Source organism: Lynx rufus, unplaced genomic scaffold (genome assembly GCF_022079265.1).
Source record: "Lynx rufus isolate CCGP_SWC_20201006 ecotype Redwood Valley unplaced genomic scaffold, mLynRuf1.p SCAF_15, whole genome shotgun sequence".
Classification (NCBI taxonomy): Eukaryota; Metazoa; Chordata; class Mammalia; order Carnivora; family Felidae; genus Lynx; species Lynx rufus.
Genome location: NW_025814829.1, coordinates 18,495,827 through 18,514,090, shown reverse-complemented (window position 1 = coordinate 18,514,090; position 18,264 = coordinate 18,495,827). Strand labels below are relative to the sequence as shown.

The following is an 18,264-nucleotide window of genomic DNA, read 5'->3' as shown; positions in this document are numbered from 1 at the left end:
TGGCCAGACTGTCCTCAAAATTCCTTCTTAAAATATAATTTTTGAGTTTTTATTTCTTCGTCTCCTCAATCCATGCATCTCTCTATCTCCTTGGAAGCTACCTTGAGGTTATTGAGACAGTGTTGGGTTCGACTTTGTTGTTCAATGCCTTGTTTCAGTTTTGTCTCCTGTGTTGTTGGCATTTAGAAGTACACAATTTTTAAATATTGGAGGCTCCTAATCTCTCAGCTACCTGTTTATTTTTAGTCTCTACTTGAAACTAATTCTTGCCTGAACTACTACTGTCCTTGTAATGCCCAACGAAAGACAGCAAGCAAATAACAGTATATATACACCAATATTAAACAGATAGAAGTTTTTATGAGCCAGGACTGAGAATGGCAAATAAACTTCCACCCATATGCCATTGGCTAGAACTCAATCGTGTGTCCACACCAACTTCAAGGGAGACTGGGAAATGTAGTTCAGTCATGTGCCTAAGAAGAATTGGGCAAAAGATTTTGGTGGACAGTCAACATTCTCTGTCACATGCAATATATCACTGATTTTTTTTCAAATGTATATAATCAAGACATTTTCTGAACATTAGTGCTTTAGTTGGCATTTTCCCATCATCTGATCTTTCTTTTGTTATTATCCACTTTTGTTCCTGAGTTGTTTTGCTTTACAATATTCTTTTTGTCCTGGATATTCCCATTACTGCCAGTTTTTTCCCAATATTACTTCCCACATTTGGACATTGGTCATGTTGGGTCATTGAGACTTCCCCTAACAAAGTAAGTGTAACAGCATCAGAAACACAGTATTGGAGCTAAGCAGAGATGAAAAATGTGACAGATAATAAGGAAACAAAGAAGAGGAGGACAGCAATATGGAAAAGAGAAATTTCTATCTCATTTCCCTCTGAAGACTTATTTCATCTCTCTTGTTTTGATGCATTTCATAAAAAAGCCTTTTATTCATGCAGATGACGCAATTTGCTTTAAAACTGCTTCCTTTAAAATGGCTTTGGAACTATCACCATTCCTCAATAATGATCATAATTACACTTGAGCAATCATATGGTAATTGCACACTAATGTAAGAGGCAAAGTAATGAAAATATGAGTTTAATAGTGTGGTATAATAATAACTATATATATATATATATATATATATATATATATATATATATATGTTTGGTCTTTGTCCCTGGTTCCTAATGCAGAGCTTCAAAAAATCTTGGAATTTAGGAGTGTCTTTTGTTGTTCATATCTTTCAACCATACCTGATATTATGCTAAGGAAGCAACTCATAGAGGAGATAGCTTCAGCATGAGAACCAGAAAAAGCAACCTCATGATTAGAATATTGAAACTTTCAATATCTTCATCACCTTTCAAACCTCCAGGGACAGAAGAGGGGCTGGACATTGAGTTTAATCACATGACTAATGACTTAATTAATCGTGGCTACATAATGAAACTGATAAAAACTTGAAAAACGAGGATTCGAGAGCTTCCTGGTAGGTCAACATATTGATGTACCAAGAAAGCAGCATGTCCTGACTTCATCGGGACAGAAGCTGCTATGCTCACGATCCTTCCAGATTTGCCCTGTGTCCTTTTTTTATCCACCATTCATTTTCATTCTTTATAACCAAATGATAATTATTAAATATAGCATTTTCATGAGTTCTGTGAGCATTCTAGCAAATTATCAAAACTGAGGGGACTGTGGAAAGCCCCAAATTTATAGCAGTCTGGACAGAAGTACAGTTGCCTTGGAGACACATAGGACTTGTGGCTGAGGGTAGTCTTGTGGGACTGAGGCCCCTTAACCTCTGGGGTCTGAGTCAACTCTGGGTAGTGTCATAATTGAATTGAATTGTAGGACATCCAGTTGGTGTCACAGAACTGGTGTCAGACTGCAAAGAGTCATGTCTGCAAATCATATCATTTTGTAGTCAGTGATAGAGCAAAATGATAAAAATTGGAGATAGCTTCTGGGAGAAATAAGTGAAGACTATCAGAATTATTTGTTCAACATATCAACTGTGAAAAAGCAAGAAGGCAAATTTTTCATGTTCTCAATTTAAAATGAAGCCAATAAATATTTACTAAGCACCAATTATGAGCCAAATACCTTACTAAATGCTAGAGGTTTCCAATAGAATAAATACTTGGAATTTGTAATGTGACGGGAGGAACAGATAGATATATAGGAACAGACAAAACATATGGCCTTACTTTTTTGTGTGTGCAAATAATTGGACTACTTTTTGTTCATAATCAAAGTACTAGAATGGCTGAATGCAAGTTTGGTGTCAGCTGCCTACATGAGATTTGATTCATTAGGAAAGATTTTTATCCTGTTTTTAAGCAAATATTTACCTTTTCCCTTACTGGTCCACAAAGAATTTGAAGAAAATATTGGTATTAGTTTCTATTTCTTTTGAATGTAGAAAAGCATTACCTGATCCACTCTGGAGGAGTGATAAAATGTTATTTATGTGGATAATTATTAATACCTTTTTAATGTTTATTTATTTTTGAGAGAGAGCACAAATGGGGTGAGAAGCAGAGAGAGAGGAGAGAGAGAATCCCAAGCAGGCTCTGTGTTGTCAGTGCCGGGCTCAATGCAGGCCTCGATCTCATAAAATGTGAGATGATGACCTGGGCCAAAATCAAGTGTCAGATGCTTAACTGACTGAGCCACCCAGGTACCCCTGGGCAAAGTCTTTCTTCAGGTATCCTTCAAAACATCATGTCTATGCTGATAACCTAGTCAGAGTGGAATTTCTCCTGTAATTATTGTGTCAGTGGTATTTTCTAACCTTTCCTGTTCCAAAATTTCCCCCAGCAAGAACTATCAGCTGCTTCTGCAGACATTTTATTTGGTTCTAATTCTTGATCTCTTTTCAGTGAGATATGTGCATGTCACATGCTGTTTTGTTTTTCAGACCTTCCCTTGTCATGGGAATTATTGTTGATTTACCTTATTTTACTAATTTTTAAAAGGATACTTGTGTTTTATGAACTATAACTTTTGAACAACATTAAATGGTACTGAACTTACCTTTATTTTTGAAAAGTACATACAGGTAGTTTATTTTATAGTTTATAAAAGCACAAGAAGGAATAGCTGTTGCTTTTCTCAAAACCAAAGCTAATGAAACTGTAAATATTTTAGATCTCTTATTCTGTAAAAAAGCAGAATAAGATCATGCACATGGAATGCATAATTGCTTCCTGTTTGTTTGGCAAACTTGCCTTTTAAGGCTCTGCTCTGATGTCACTTCATCTACGACACCATCTGCATCCTCGTGAGGCTTCTTTAATACTTAGACTTCTACAGGCTCACATCACATGGCTTTGTAAATACTTGATTTTAAGTTTGTCTGTTAAGCAAAACTATGAATACCTGCAAAATTGGAATCTTCTGTTAATCATCTTTGCATCCCATCAACCCAGTTCAGTGCCTGATACATAACAGTTAATGGATAAGTGTTTCTTGATTGCACTGCTTTGTTTTTTCCGAAGCCATGGGAATAGTCAAAGCTTTTTTTTTCCTTTTTTCCCCCCTTAATTTAACACACATTGTAAATGTGTTTTTAGTTTACTATATTATTTCTGATATAAGTTACTGTTTAAACAAGATATGAGCTAACAGATCTCTTGACTCATTTCCAACTACGTGTCTTATCTTCCAAAGTGGAAACCAAGAGCCTCACCATACAACCAGGTGATACAGATGAATCAAGTGAATCATATGTAAGAAAGAATGAATCTAAAAGGAAGCAGATGCTTTCAATTATGGCCAGTTGTTGACATGACCTATGATATCAGATTTTCCAAATGTAAAAGGAATCAGAAATTTAGACTCTTAGGTTAAGTGTTGGAACTTAGCCTCAGTAAATTCACGCAGGCCAAATGACACTCCTGCAGTTTCAATTGGACTGTGCACTGCCAATGTGTAACTGCTAGTGTATGTGTTGTTTTTGAGAGACAGAGGCGTAGATAAATGATACTGTCCCAAGAATCATGCTGGAGGGGCGCCTGGGTGGCTCAGTCAGTTAAGCGTCTGACTGCGGCTCAGGTCGTGATCTACAGCTTGTGAGTTCCAGCCCCGCATCGGGCTCTGTGCTGACAGCTCAGAGACTGGAGCCTGATTTGGGTTCTGTGTCTCCCTCTCTCTCTCTCTCTGCCCCTCCCCTGCTCACACTCTGTCTCTCTCTTTCTCAAAAAAATAAATAAACATTAAAAAAATTGAAAAAAAAAAGAATGACACTGGAGTGGATGGTAAGACTAAGTGTTAGTCATGTATAATTTTTTCCCCCATGTATAAAATGGCATTTATAAAAGGGAGGTTTAAGAAATTAATCCAACTTCTTCTTTGTCTAGAGGAAAGAAATTGTGGAATGTATTCTCATCAAGATGGAATGAGTTACTTGAGCTCTTACTTTTTTATGTAACTTAAAAATTAGTAGGACTCAAAAATTTTATTATAGGATCTTCAGTGTTTTTTCTCCACTATAAGGGAAGTTAATACTAAAAAAGAGAGTAAATCACAAATGCAGAATTGTTCACATACACAGAAGGGCAGCATCCCTCAATAAGAAAGTGTTTTCTGAGTGTGTAAAGCATAATAACCATTTAGAGAATGAGGAGGATTTTCAGAGCTGACATTAAGAACAGTGAATTCTCTAAGATGAGAATATTATCCACTGTGAGGTAGAATCTTAATCTGGGGAAGGAATTTTCATATCTCACCAGACAGCCAATCTGACTCATCAATATCCATGCTGGGAAGAACTGAGAAGTCATCTCCAAACCACCTACACGTACTGTTCAAACTAAGCGTTCTCGACACCTTGCCTCCTAAATTAGAGAATATACTAGGATGTAATGGACACAGACAAAAATTGGGGCATCACTTGCTTATTTTTCCTTTTGCCCTCTCCCTACAATCTCAAGTGAGGATATTCTTATAGTCTAGACAGTCTTCTCAACCAGATGGATGGGATGGATGTGGTGTAATAACTCGTGTCACTACTTGGAAGGGTCTCATCTGTCCAAGAGCCTCATCTGTCCTCTTGGACAGACCTCATTTGTTTGTCCAGGGGAAGCCCAGGGGTCAGATCACCCTCATGCCTTTCACAATAAGCAAGGGCAGTAGTCCTCTTTCATTCTTTGAGCAGTAGTCTTTTGCACACAGTCTTCAAATCGGGGTATGGGAGGCTCTCCTTCCCTTCCTTCAGATTTGCTACTTTGGAAATGGGAGCTTACTTCCTTTGCCTTAAACACCAAAGTTAACGTTGCCATTTGATCATAGCTAAGATATGAGTTTTTTATTTGCTTAGCTGTATCTATCTTTTCCAAGGAAAGGTGGCAACAAATGAAACCAGCATTTTTGAGATTACTGTTGGCTAAGTAAAAGATTAACTTCCGTTCTTAAGAAGCCCCTTACAGTCTTACACAAGCATTTGCTCTCATGTCTTCATTTATTAAGGGAAGTTAATTGCAACAAAAATTTTCAAAAGAAACTCCCATACACTGTGATACACACACACACATAATACACACACACACAGTTTCTTTTCTTTTCTTTCTTTCTTCTTCTTCTTCTTCTTCTTCTTCTTCTTCTTCTTCTTCTTCTTCTCCTTTTTGGCATTTAAAGAACTTAGCTGCGGTTTGGTGTGGCTGGGCACAACTTAAAGGTATTTAGAGAAATGAAAACTCAGATGACCGAAAGTTGGAAACCCCTGGATGTGGTGGCTCCTACCTGCCTATTTTTGTGTCCTCACACAGGAGAATATCCAAAAGTGAAGCTTCCAGGTGTTATGATACTTTATGTGGTTTTAGGTTTTTTTTTTTTTACATTTTATTAAGTCCTTTATTGTGTTTGTTCTTTTTATTATATTACCTCAAGTCTTTTGCAGAAATATATATGAAGAGTAAATATTTTTAACCTAGAGAACAAACTGGTGGTTACCAGAGGACAGGTGGGTGGGGGATGGGTGAAACAGGTGATGGAGACTAAGGAGGGCACTTGTGATGAGCACCCAGTGTCTAAGTAAGTGTTGAATCACTAAATTCTGCACCTGAAACCAATATTACACTGTATGTTAACTAACTGGAATTTAAATAAAAATTTGAAAGAGTAAACACATGTTTAACATATGAGAGGATTAACCTTCCTTAATTATTGGGTACTTTAACTGGTGAAGAAAACTTGGTCATGAAAAATAAAGGGACGTATTAAAAATGCAGTTACATGTACTTACCACAATGTGTGAAGTCATGTACATGTGTAGCCACCAACCGTTTAATGAAAATATCTTCTTCACATGTATCAGGAAAACATAAGCAGAAAAACGTAAAATCTAGAATCCTCACAAATTTTTCCATTTCAAATTTCTGAACAGAAAGAACGAGAGAAAGGTTCTAATTTGGCCTTTATGTTTCGACTTCCTTTTGCTGCTGGGAGGGTGTTCAGCATCAGTATGTTGGACACACTTCTGTATCAGGTATGTGGTGTTTCCTTCTTTTCTCTCTACCGTATTTATCCTAATCTCACTTAGATTTTATTAAATGAATAATCCCTCTAGTGTTTCTCATGCAGCTGTTACCTTAAGATTGGCTTTGGAAGTAATTCAGTGTTTTATTTTGTGTGGTTCATGACAAATGTGCCTGTGAAATATTTTGTAAGAAAAACACTATTTTTCAGAATAATCTATGAAATAATTTTTAGTCATTCTTTAGCATCAGTGTCCTACAGTGTTTACTGTGACATTTTAATACATTTTGCCTATTACTCTCAGCATATTACCACACTAAAAAAAAGAAGCTAAGAAAAAAATGATTACAGTAAAAAAAAAAGACACCCTTCTTCATAATGCACATTTTATGGAAATAAGACACCAAATTGATGTCAATAAACTGATAAACCAAGGATGTTTTAAATATCCATTAATTATTGCATACCTTAGAAAATATATTAAAAAGATTTTGCAACATCTAAAACACATTTAGTTTGTTCCTGAACGCCAAAGTTAACGTTGTCATTTGATCATAGCTAAGATATTTAGAGATGTTATTTTGCACCAATATATTTTAATCTTTTTTTAAGGCTACCAGAAACTGAACAGCAGTAACATTTCATATTCTCTGACTCAAGTAATCAGACAATTTATAAATGTTCCTATTAAGAGAAAAAAGGTGTTCATGGAGCTTTAAATTACTTGATAGCTTTAATCTCAAATTACGTATTCAAACATTTTGTTGTGCTATTTTCTTTTTGATTATGTATTTTATGTACCCTCTTCTGCAATGCTTGACTGAATAAACTAATCTGAAGATAGTTAGAGCTGGCCTTCGGGCTAATTATGCCCCTGAATATGCCTCTAGCAATGTCACAAACCATCTGCTTATGCCAGATGAGTCCAGGAACAAATGCAACAGAGGAAAATAAACACTCCTGTTCACCCTGAAGTTTCCAGACACATTATCTGGGCACTCCAAGAGGGGGACCTCCACCCCCACACACCATTCCCACACATACACTTCTGATCTCTTAGGGGATTGAAGAGTAATCCTGAAACTGAAGATTTTATGTCACTAGCAGTCAAATGGTGGATGTCCTTATGTACCAATGTTTTTCAGATTTCTTAGCCCTGGTATCTTATGTTTCAATAAAATCTCACTAGAAAGACTAATATATGGGGTAAATAGAAGGGAGACTGTTCTATAGAAGTGGAAAGCAGTGGTTATTTCTTTCTCTTCATTTATACCTTATTTTTTTTTTGTTGTTATAAATACAAATGTAGGAAGTTGGTGTTTTCTGAAGCTAGCGCCGAAAGCATGAACTAGAACAATAATTTTCAAAGTAGTAACTGTCTAGCTTTGCCTGACATCAGACAAGATATGTTATGTTTCATTTTTCAGATAGGTAAAGAGTAGTCATTTATGGGTTAAAAAAGATATTAGAAATTATAAGTAAATTTCTAAAATTATATAACAAGCATGCGTGTATTCTTAAGATATATACTAAATGCCATCTAATTTTTTTGGTTAATGATTTGAACCCATCCTCTTGTGGATAAATGTTTATATTATGTATTTAAGAACTATTATTAATGACTAGAATTGTACAGTGATTTACTATTAATGTAATTCTATTCTAGACATAATATCATTTGCTTCCTCAAAGAAAACTCTGATATAGGCAGTGTTATCAATCACAATAGAGGAGACACAAGGGCTCAGAAAGATAAATTATCCCATGGTTAGTGTGAACCCGCATCTTCAGACCATGCACATCTCATTTGATTACTCACAACCTCATCCCTGTGGTAAATGAGTCCATATTTGTATAGTGTTTGAGTTTCTTGTGGTACTTTTTTTTTTAACTTACCAGAAGGTTGTTTCTCTTTATTAATATCTTCTCAGTCATCCTTTTTCTCCTTCCCACTTGAAACACAGATCACTTGTACATTTTTAATAGTTTTCTTAATTTTTCTCTTTGTGGACCTGGAAAACAAATGATTAAAAAATAAGTACTAATGGGGCTCCTGGGTGGCTCAGTCTGTTAAGCGTCCAACTCTTGGTCTCAACTCAGGTCTTGATCTCAGCATCATGAGTTCCACCCTCATGTTGGGCTCTGTGCTGTATGTGAAGACTACTTAAAAAAATAAGTATTATCTGCGGAGGAGTCAGGGAGGGGTGGGGGAAAAAAGTATTATCGAAAATAAAATTAAATAGATACTAAAGGAAACTGAAAAAAATTCTTCTGTGATTGAATTATATGAGATTGAATGCATGGATTTTGTGATATCAGGTGGGACTGTCCCTGTCTTTTTGGCTCATTCCTACCTCTTGTCTTTGACCTGATGACATTACAGGACAAATGATCTCTGGATAAGGAATACTTCAGTGACAAACACAGTGAACAAATCAGCTGTATTACCACATCTGACTCAAAAATAATTTATAACGGGGGCGCCTGGGTGGCTCAGTCGGTTGAATGTCCGACTTCAGCTCAGGTCATGATCTCGCGGTTTGTGAGTTCAAGCCCCGTGTCAGGCTGTGTGCTGACAGCTCAGAGCCTGGAGCCTGCTTCGGATTCTGTGTCTCCCTGTCTCTCTGCCTCTTCCATGCTCATGCTCTGTCTCTCTCTGTCTCTCAATAATAAATAAACATTAAAAAAAATAATTTATAATGGTTATTTGCCAAATCCTCAGTTTACTTTCTTTTCCATGAGCGCTTTCAATTTTTCACTTTGGAAAATAGTTTTAAGTGGTTGAGAATGTATTTATTTTATTTTTTTTAAATATAATTTATTGTTGGGACGCCTGGGTGGCTCAGTCGGTTGGGCATCCGACTTCAGCTCAGGTCATGATCTCACAGTCTGTGAGTTCACGCCCTGCATTAGGTTCTGTGCTGACAGCTCGGAGCCTGGAGCCTGCTGCAGATTCTGTGTCTCCCTCTCTCTCTGCCCCTCCCCTGCTCATGCTCAGTCTCTCTCTCTCTCAAAAATAAATAAAAACATTAAAAAATTTTTTTAAATATAATTTATTGTCAAATTGGTTTCCATACAACACCCAGTGCTCATCCCAACAAGTGCCCTCCTCCATGCCCATCACCCACTTTCCCCTCTCGCCCACCCCCTCATCAACCCTCAGTTTGTTCTTGAGAATGTGTTTTAAAAGTCCTCTTTAGCACACACACTGAGTTACGAGTGAAGTTGGACAGTGCTTGTCACCACTGCTCTTGATAACTACAAGAAGACTAACACACCTTAAAACCAAACTGCCATTTCTTTGGCCTGAGATAAGGGAATGGATGTGTTTCCTTATGTGCTCGTTTAAGTGGGAGGGTTTAGTTTTCTGATGTTTGCTGTTGGTAAAAAGTACTGGACAAAGTAGTCTAGTAAATGTATTTAAAAGGTATTATACCTTTAAAAAAAGTCTTTGCTATGCAAAATAACTAGACAATTATTTAATCTTTTCTTTTTTTTTAACACTTGAAGATCAAATTCAAGACAGTCATATAGTTTATGAAATAATTACATGGCATGGTGAAAATGTACTAGTATTGGTTGAAAGTTTTTCTTTTCACTCAGAGCTAAGAATAAATTGAAAAAGTTGGAAGCATTGTTAACTTAATGCTCTGTTGAGTAGTATTCTAGCAACATATCAAAATATATGCTACCACATCAAATAGTTTGATGATGATATTTAATGCTAAAATATTAATGATTAATAATTAGACCTACTGAAATATTAGAAATTTATTCTATTAGCAAAGAGCTTAGTCCCAAAGAAACCCTTTGGAATATCCCCTTGCAAATTTTAGTTTTCAAGGTTTTTTTTTTTTAATATTCTCTATTTTTTTTAACTCATAGTTTTTTGGTATTAAAAATCTAAAAACACTTTTATCATGACTGATAGCATACATAAAGTTTAAGCATATCAGGATACTCTATAAAACAATCATTCCCCATATTTCCTTATGGACATCTTAACTGTACCTGTGTATTTAAGACACTGACAGGATAGATTTTTATTTCCTTTTTTGTGGGGGCTTAATGATGTGTTATGGAAAGTAACCTTTTACTGGTTAATGGTAAGATGTTCTCACTGAGCTATTCTGTACATTTCATACACATATTAAATACATATTTTGTTTATATTGCAGTCATTTGTAAAGGATTATATGATTTCTATCACCAGACTTCTGTTGGGATTGGATACTACACCAGGATCAGGGTTTCTTTGCTCTGTAAGTTAATATTCGCTGGAATAGAAGATTGTTCTAAGAGATGTTTCTGAAATCCATCTGTGGTATAGTTTGACTAACTCATATATGTCACTTTTTTCCTCTAATATGTGCTCAAAGAATATCATCATAGTTTTTTTTTTAATTCTTTAAAAATTTTCGGGGAAACATTATTTGAAGTTAATAATCATGAAAATAGCAATTCTATACAAAATTCAGAACCAGTGTCTTTTTTTTCTAGCTGGCATTTGAGACAGACAGTTTCTGACATGACGTTTAACGTATGACGTTTGACGTTTGACGTTTCAAAATGAGTACACTATATCCAGGCATATTCAGTGAAGTGACTGGCCAACTATTAAGATTTTTGATAAGTGAAGAATGACTAGTACTTAATTATGCCTTCTGTCTGGGAGCCCCGTACTCATCCTGCTACACCTTTTTCTCATTATTAGAGTTATTAGGACTTTGGATGGACAGTTTCTTTTTGTGCTGGAGTGTGTTTTGCACTTGTAGCATCTGTAACATTGGCAGACCCTGCCTGCTAAACTTTAGTAGCAGCCCGTAATCATTGCAACATTCACAAAGTCTACACGTTTTGTAACATCTCCCGGTGAACTAACAGTGACTACTGTCTACCGATATTGAACTGATACAATGTGACTACTGTCTACTCTATTGAACTAATATAATGTCCTGCTGCCACAAATTGAGTGGTTGGTCTTCTAAAGTTTGAGGAACCCCAGGGATAAGCTGAAGTGAAATGCTATGACTAAGTTCAATACATGGATAAGCACTTATGAATGTCACTTTGAGATTTCAAAGTTTTAATGAATTCTACGTTTAAAAAGTGAAAAACAACCACTGTATTTTTATTTTTTTAATGTAATATGTAAATGATTCGTATATCTTATAGATGAAAATCACTGAGGATGACCTATGGATCAGAACTTATGCCAGACTTTACCAGAAGTTGTGCTCTTCTACTGGAGATGTTCCCATTGGGATCTACAGGACTGAGTCCCAGAAACTTACTACATCTGAGGTTTGGAAATACCAAAATATTCCATTTTAATGATTAACCTGATTAAATATAGCCATTTCTAATTTTAGAAATGGATTTCTAAAAAAAATATGTCATAGAAAGTGACAAAGAATGCTTTCTGGACATGTAGTGTCATCTCAGAGGCAAAAACTTAAATATTTGTTTATGTAAACTATGTCAGAATTTCGCAAAACATTGTTGGCTAAGGGGCTATTCTAGAGTTTATGAACTTTGGGTTCTGAATGCCTTTTGTGGATCTAAGATTTTGCATGTCTAGATTGTCAGGTAGCAAATTAATTTTAAGTAACCTTCTGACACATAAGAGAGCTTCTCAGGGCAAGCAATCTAGCTTTCTAATATACTGTTTATTTCATATACACACATTTGGAAGGAAGTAAATTGAAGTTAGTAAGCATTGAAACTCACATTTTTCAAACTCTAGATTAAAGACTACTCTGAAGCCAAGATAAAACCCTCCAGGAATAGTACCAGACCTTCCCAGAGGAAAGCTCAGTCATTTTAAAAGCAGAATAGAATCTGTTAATATAGAACAAAATTTCTGATGGCCTCATACAGCTGAAAACATATTCACACTGATCTGGCCCCATAATGTTGTTCTAAATAATTTTTAAATCCTTGGCAAAACATGCACTTAAAAAAAATTTTTTTTAATGTTTATTCTTGAGACAGAGACAGAGCGTGAACAGGTGAGGGGCAGAGAGAGAGGGAGACACAGATTCTGAAACAGGCTCCAGGCTCTGAGCTGTCAGCACAGAGCCCCGACGTGGGGCTCGAACCCACCAACTGTGAGATCATGACCTGAGCCAAAGTCAGACGCTTAACCGACTGAGCCACCCAGGCGCCCCATAACATGCACTTTTTAAATTATATTCTCTTATGAAATAAAAATTTTGGATAAATGTACTATTCTACCAATATTTATAAAATTACTTAATATAAATATTTTGAAATATTTTTTCTTGAAATATTCTTGAAATATTTTTCTTCTCAAATACCTTAAAGGTATTTGAAATTTTGGTTAGCCATATTTATTTCTGGTCTTATGCAAAATTAACTCAACTGTGAGGCTCAGATCAGTTATATGCATTTTAGTAATCCATGCAGCCATTTTACCAGTTTGTGTTAAAATAAGTGAATCCATATATATATATATATATATATATATATATATATATATATATATATATATAAATATATATAAAGAGCTTTATGAGTAAAAGAGTAGATTTTTGTTTATTTGATAAAATTTGTGGTTTGACATTTAAAAAAGTAATATTGAGGGCAGCAGGAAATAGTTCAGTTTTTCTGAGGTGTTTTCTGGCACTTTCACTGTAGATCAGTAGTGCTAGAAGGAACTTTATTGCCATCTCTGCTAATTTGTAAGATAGTTTAGCCAGATAATCCTAAAATTTTAAGAATACTGGATCCAAAAAAATATTATTTGATTAAAAACCTTTAATAGAAGACAAGGGCTTTCACACCTAAGCAATTAACCATTTCTTTTTTGAACTTGGTAAATATAAAGGAAATTTACATTCAACAGAGAATTATCATGCTCTTATCTTACATATAGGCTTTGCCAATTTGAATGTAGTAAATTCTGCCCTTGATCAAGTTCATATTCAGATCATTTTATATTATTAAGGGACTTTGTTTTATTCTGTTTGCATTATATGTAGGGAAGGGATAATAGAGTATTTGTATTGCCATGAAGCAGCATTTAACACTACATTTTGGTCAATTCTTCCCATCACAAAAAAGATCACTTTATTAAAATGTTTATAAATCCCCAAAGCTCTAGCTTATATGGAAAACATATATTCTTGGGGAAATAAAAGGAAACTGAGTTAAATAAAGATGATACCCCTTGTCTTCCTTTATTGAATTCAACTCATCTTTTGGAACATATATTTTTGCCTGTTGTATAAAAATTGAAGCAACTTAAATAATTAAAGATAAAAATAAAGCCATCAAGATTTTTTGACAACAAAATATATTAATAGAGGCCGAGAAATGAATGTTATTCTACATCTAAAATGAACTTAGTGCCACAGTTGAGCCAGAATTCTACTTTTACTTTCCTGGCAAGTAAGGCAAAAATAGAACTGTTGAATTATATAGTAATTATAGTCTGATTCATGAAAAGATAAAAATTAATCTTGAGAAAGATTGGTTATTAAAAGAACACATATAATATAAGCTTTCTTATTTAAAAGGTTTTAGATAACATGAAGAAGAGTATCTTCAATCATAGTTTTGTAAGATGCAAAGTGCCACTAAATGCATATCTTTTAAATTAATCTTTTATTTATTTTTAAAGGGGCATCAATTAAATAATAACTCAGTAAAAACATTGGATTTTGTGTGAAGAGGGAAACTTTTTTTCCTGACCATACAAAAACAAAGAATAAGACCTTAGCATCTCTGATGAGATGAAAGAGTGACTCATACATTCCACCATCTTTCTCAAATACCAGATGGTTCAAGAAAAGTCACGTTAGAATTCAAATGATTTACCTTTGCCTCAAATACGAAGGTTGTCTTACTTTAACTGAAGAAAGACACCAGATTTCAGGAGGTAGAAACTTCATTTAATAATTAGAATTGGAGAGTCTAACGTATTCTTTTCGGATAGCTGTCAGATCCCCATTCCCCTTGACAGTTCAGATAGCTGTATTACTGTCCCTCACTCCACACTGGCAAAGATTGAAGACTGTTTCAATGGAGAGATGACACAGATACTGTGGACTGGGAGACATTAGGCATAGTTGAGGGCAGTGATACATACTAAATTCAGGGAGCTTAGTGCAAGGTACATTTTGTATAGTGTACCCATCAGCAGTAGGTTAGAAGAGTCTTCCCTAGGGAATCTGACCAAGCCAAGTGAACAGCCTAAAGATGTAGACATGGGATATTCAATGATCCAGTGATCACCATGAAACTCAATAAAAAATGTTTCACTAGGAGCTTTCAATAAATGTTATCAGTCCCCTACTCTTAAATACGAGTAGACAACTAAAAATTCCATATGTCAAGAAATAGAATGAAACTCAAAGGCACCAAAATAAACAAACATGAAGAAAAAAATTATGTAGGAAGAATAGATCATTGAAGAAGAAGACAATTTCAAAGCACAAAATGAAGACTTGCATTCCTCAGTATTTACCTAAGACAAATGAAAATACATCCATGCAAAGATTTGCAATTTGCATACGAATGTTCTTAGAAGCATTGTTCATAATAGCCAAAATTTGGAAACAACCTAAATGTCCATCAACTAGTAAACAGATAAACAAAATGTATATCCATACAACAGAATACTATTTATCAATAAAAAGAAACTACTTATATGTACTGTTACTTTGATGAATTCAAAAATATTATGATAGGGATACCTGGGTGGCTCAGTCAGTTAAGCATCTGACTCTTGATTTCAGCTCAGGTCATGATGTCATAGTTGGTGGGTTTGAGCCCCATGTCGGGCTCTGTGCTGATAGCTCAGAGCCCAGAGTCTGCCTCAGATTCTGTGTCTCCCTCTCTCTCTGCCCGCCCCCCCCCCCCGCTCACTTGCTCTGTCTATCTCTCTCTCTCTCTCTCTCTCTCTCTCTCTCAAAAATAAATAAACATTAAAATAAATAAATGTTTAAAAAATATGTTAAGGCAGACACAAAAAACCACATATAGTATGATTTCATGTTTATGAAATGTCAGAAAAAGTGAATGTATGCAGACAGGAAGCAGATTAATAATTGCCTAAAGCAGGGTGAGGTGGAGGAAATGGGGAACCAGTTAATGAACATGATGGGGTTTATTGGGGTATTGGAAATATCCTGAAACTCACTTATGGTGATGGTTTTACAACTTGGTAAATTTACTAAAATATCTGAATTTTACATTTGAAAATTATGTCAAATATATATTATTAGTAAAGTTATATATTGAAAAGTGATCAGTAACATTAGAAAGATAAGATATTGCAAGGATGAAAGATGAACAGGAAACTAAATTTTTAAAAGAATATTTAGGAAAGAGGAAAACCTTGGGAACTGAAAATGTAATACCAGAGGTAAAAAAGTTCATATCATAAAGTTGAAGAAATCACCAGGAAACTAGAACAAAATTTCAAAAATGGAAACAGTAAAGAAAGATAAAATTAGAGGACTAGTCCAGGAGGTCTAAGATCTGAATGATAAGACTTCCATACAGAGGAGAGGCGGGAAAATTGAAGAAATATCAGTGTAATAACTTAAGAATAATCCCAGAATAGAAGTGTGTTAATTTTCAAATCGGAAGGGTCACCAAGTGCCCACTATAATGAATTAAAATGAATTCACATCAAGACTCAGCAGCATAAAATTTCAGAATATTAAAGGAAAGGAGAAGATTCAGGAGGAGAGCAAGGTGTAGGTCATATGCAAACTATACTTGGGATTTTTCAACAGCAGCTCCGTAAGCCAAAAGACAATGGAACAATGCCTTCAAGATGTTGAGGGAATGTTTCCAACTAGCTCTAGTTCCAATTCTGAACTAGAATTCTATATTCAGCCAAACCTTTCAGACTTGTGTAAAGGTAGGATAAATCATATTTTAGCATTGTCTTCAAAAACATTCTTCCCATGGCTGCTTTCTAAGGAAACTACTCCCACCAAAAGAAATGAATGCACTGAGAAAGGAATCATGGTATGGAAGAAACCAGACATTTTGTAGAATCCAGGCAACAAATATGAGGCTAAGGAAATCCCTCCCCAGGATTGCACTGAAAAGACCACTAGGCATAAGAGCAACCTGGAGTGGGTCAGAAGGTTTCAGAGAGATTTCTTCAGGAAGATGAAATCTACAGAATACCTTATATATCTCAATATCTTACAGAAAGATTAGACAATTGCCAAAGACCTTAGGATATATTAAGTACATACATAATTAAGCAGTTAATAAAAATAAGATAGTTATTAACTATAGGAATACAGTATTACTACTGACAAAAAATTTTGCAGGAAATCAATAGTAATCACATTTCCTGTATAGCTCATCTGTAAATTGCATTTAGTCATAGTATGCCCTCAATTTTGATCTGACCAAAATTATATTTGAACAATTTTGAAATGATGGGAGATGGCAAAGGTACTCAAATAAGTGGAAAAGATTAATTCCTCTCCCTTCAGAGTATGAAGTGAATAGATGAAAGCAGAGGCTGAAAAAAAAATTATCAGGCGTGCTATATAAAAAAAAAAACAGAGATAAAAACTACATATCCAGCTAAAAGACAAAAGCAGATGAACTCTAAGGAAATAAAAGTGATGATAGTGGAAGGTTCTATTTTTCAAAACAAATCATAACATTTTCTGACGAAACTATGTATTTATAGCTAATAAAAACAACTAATAGATTTATAGTCATATATAGTCATATAAGACCCAATCATTTATTATTTTTCAGATTATACTATCAAGTGTTAAGTTCCGTCCTATCCTGTGGATAATTTTTTATTAAATGCCGATATTTCATATCAGAATGTAGGAGGGATAAACACAAGTAAAAACTAGGCCTTGCTACCTTGTTATTTCATGAAGTTAAAAAAAGTTAAAGTTGTATTTAACTTTACGTGGGATTTCATGCCAACTCATTTTCTAGTCTGTCTTTAGTATCTTCTTATATTCAATGTATAGAAAAAAAGTTATTTTGCTTTGTGGGAGTAGGGGAAATACTACTCTAGCAGACGTCTTTGAGAAGATAAATGATGATGAAGAATATTTATCATTAAAATTGTAACATGTACAAAAGACCTGGAATACAGTATGCTTTTTGGTGAGCTGTATACTGGTGGAAGGAGAATTCATACAAACACAGAGAATAAAGCATAGGTTCATACAGTGACTCAAGAAATCAGTCCATGGAAAGTAGGGTACAGCTGGATCCGCCCCCTTTTAGCTGGTGATATATCACCATGCCAGACTTCTACACCGTCTATATGTGTCTATTTAAGGGAATCTTTATAAACATCAGAATCTCCTGGTTCAAAAAACACAGGATACACAAGGACTCATGCTGCTCTTGCTGACAAAGAGGAACTACATTTCTGTCCACAATCCTTTATCCACAATTCCGAAATCCAAAATATCTCACTTGAATTGTGAGATTTTAATGTTATTATTCCACTTAAAGTTAATATTCTTTTTTTTTCATGTTTATTTATTTTGAGAGAAAGCATGTGTGCACGAGCTGGGGAGGGGCAGAGAGAGAGGGAGAGAGAAAATCCCAAGCAGGCTCCGTGCTGTCAGCACAGAGCCCAAGGCAGGACTCGATCCGAGGAACTGTGAGATCATGACTTGAGCCGAAATCAAGGCTTAACCAACTGAGCCACCCAGGAACCCTTAAAGTGAATATTCTTACTTTTCATTGCAGAAATATTACTATTTTTTATCATGAAATGTTACCCAAGACC

The 18,264-nt window shown here is 35.1% G+C and overlaps 1 protein-coding gene across 3 annotated transcripts in view; it reads left to right on the top strand.

Annotated features, from left to right (window-relative positions):
- KCNT2 (potassium sodium-activated channel subfamily T member 2) overlaps window positions 1-18,264 on the top strand; it is a 366,395-nt gene that overhangs the window by 304,160 nt on the left and 43,971 nt on the right. For all 3 annotated transcript variants that reach the window (XM_047077238.1, XM_047077237.1, XM_047077236.1), the window contains 3 exons: window positions 6,406-6,507; window positions 10,676-10,759; window positions 11,673-11,801. In XM_047077238.1, the coding sequence (XP_046933194.1) occupies window positions 6,406-6,507; window positions 10,676-10,759; window positions 11,673-11,801 (315 nt within the window). The remainder of the gene's footprint in view (window positions 1-6,405; window positions 6,508-10,675; window positions 10,760-11,672; window positions 11,802-18,264) is intronic.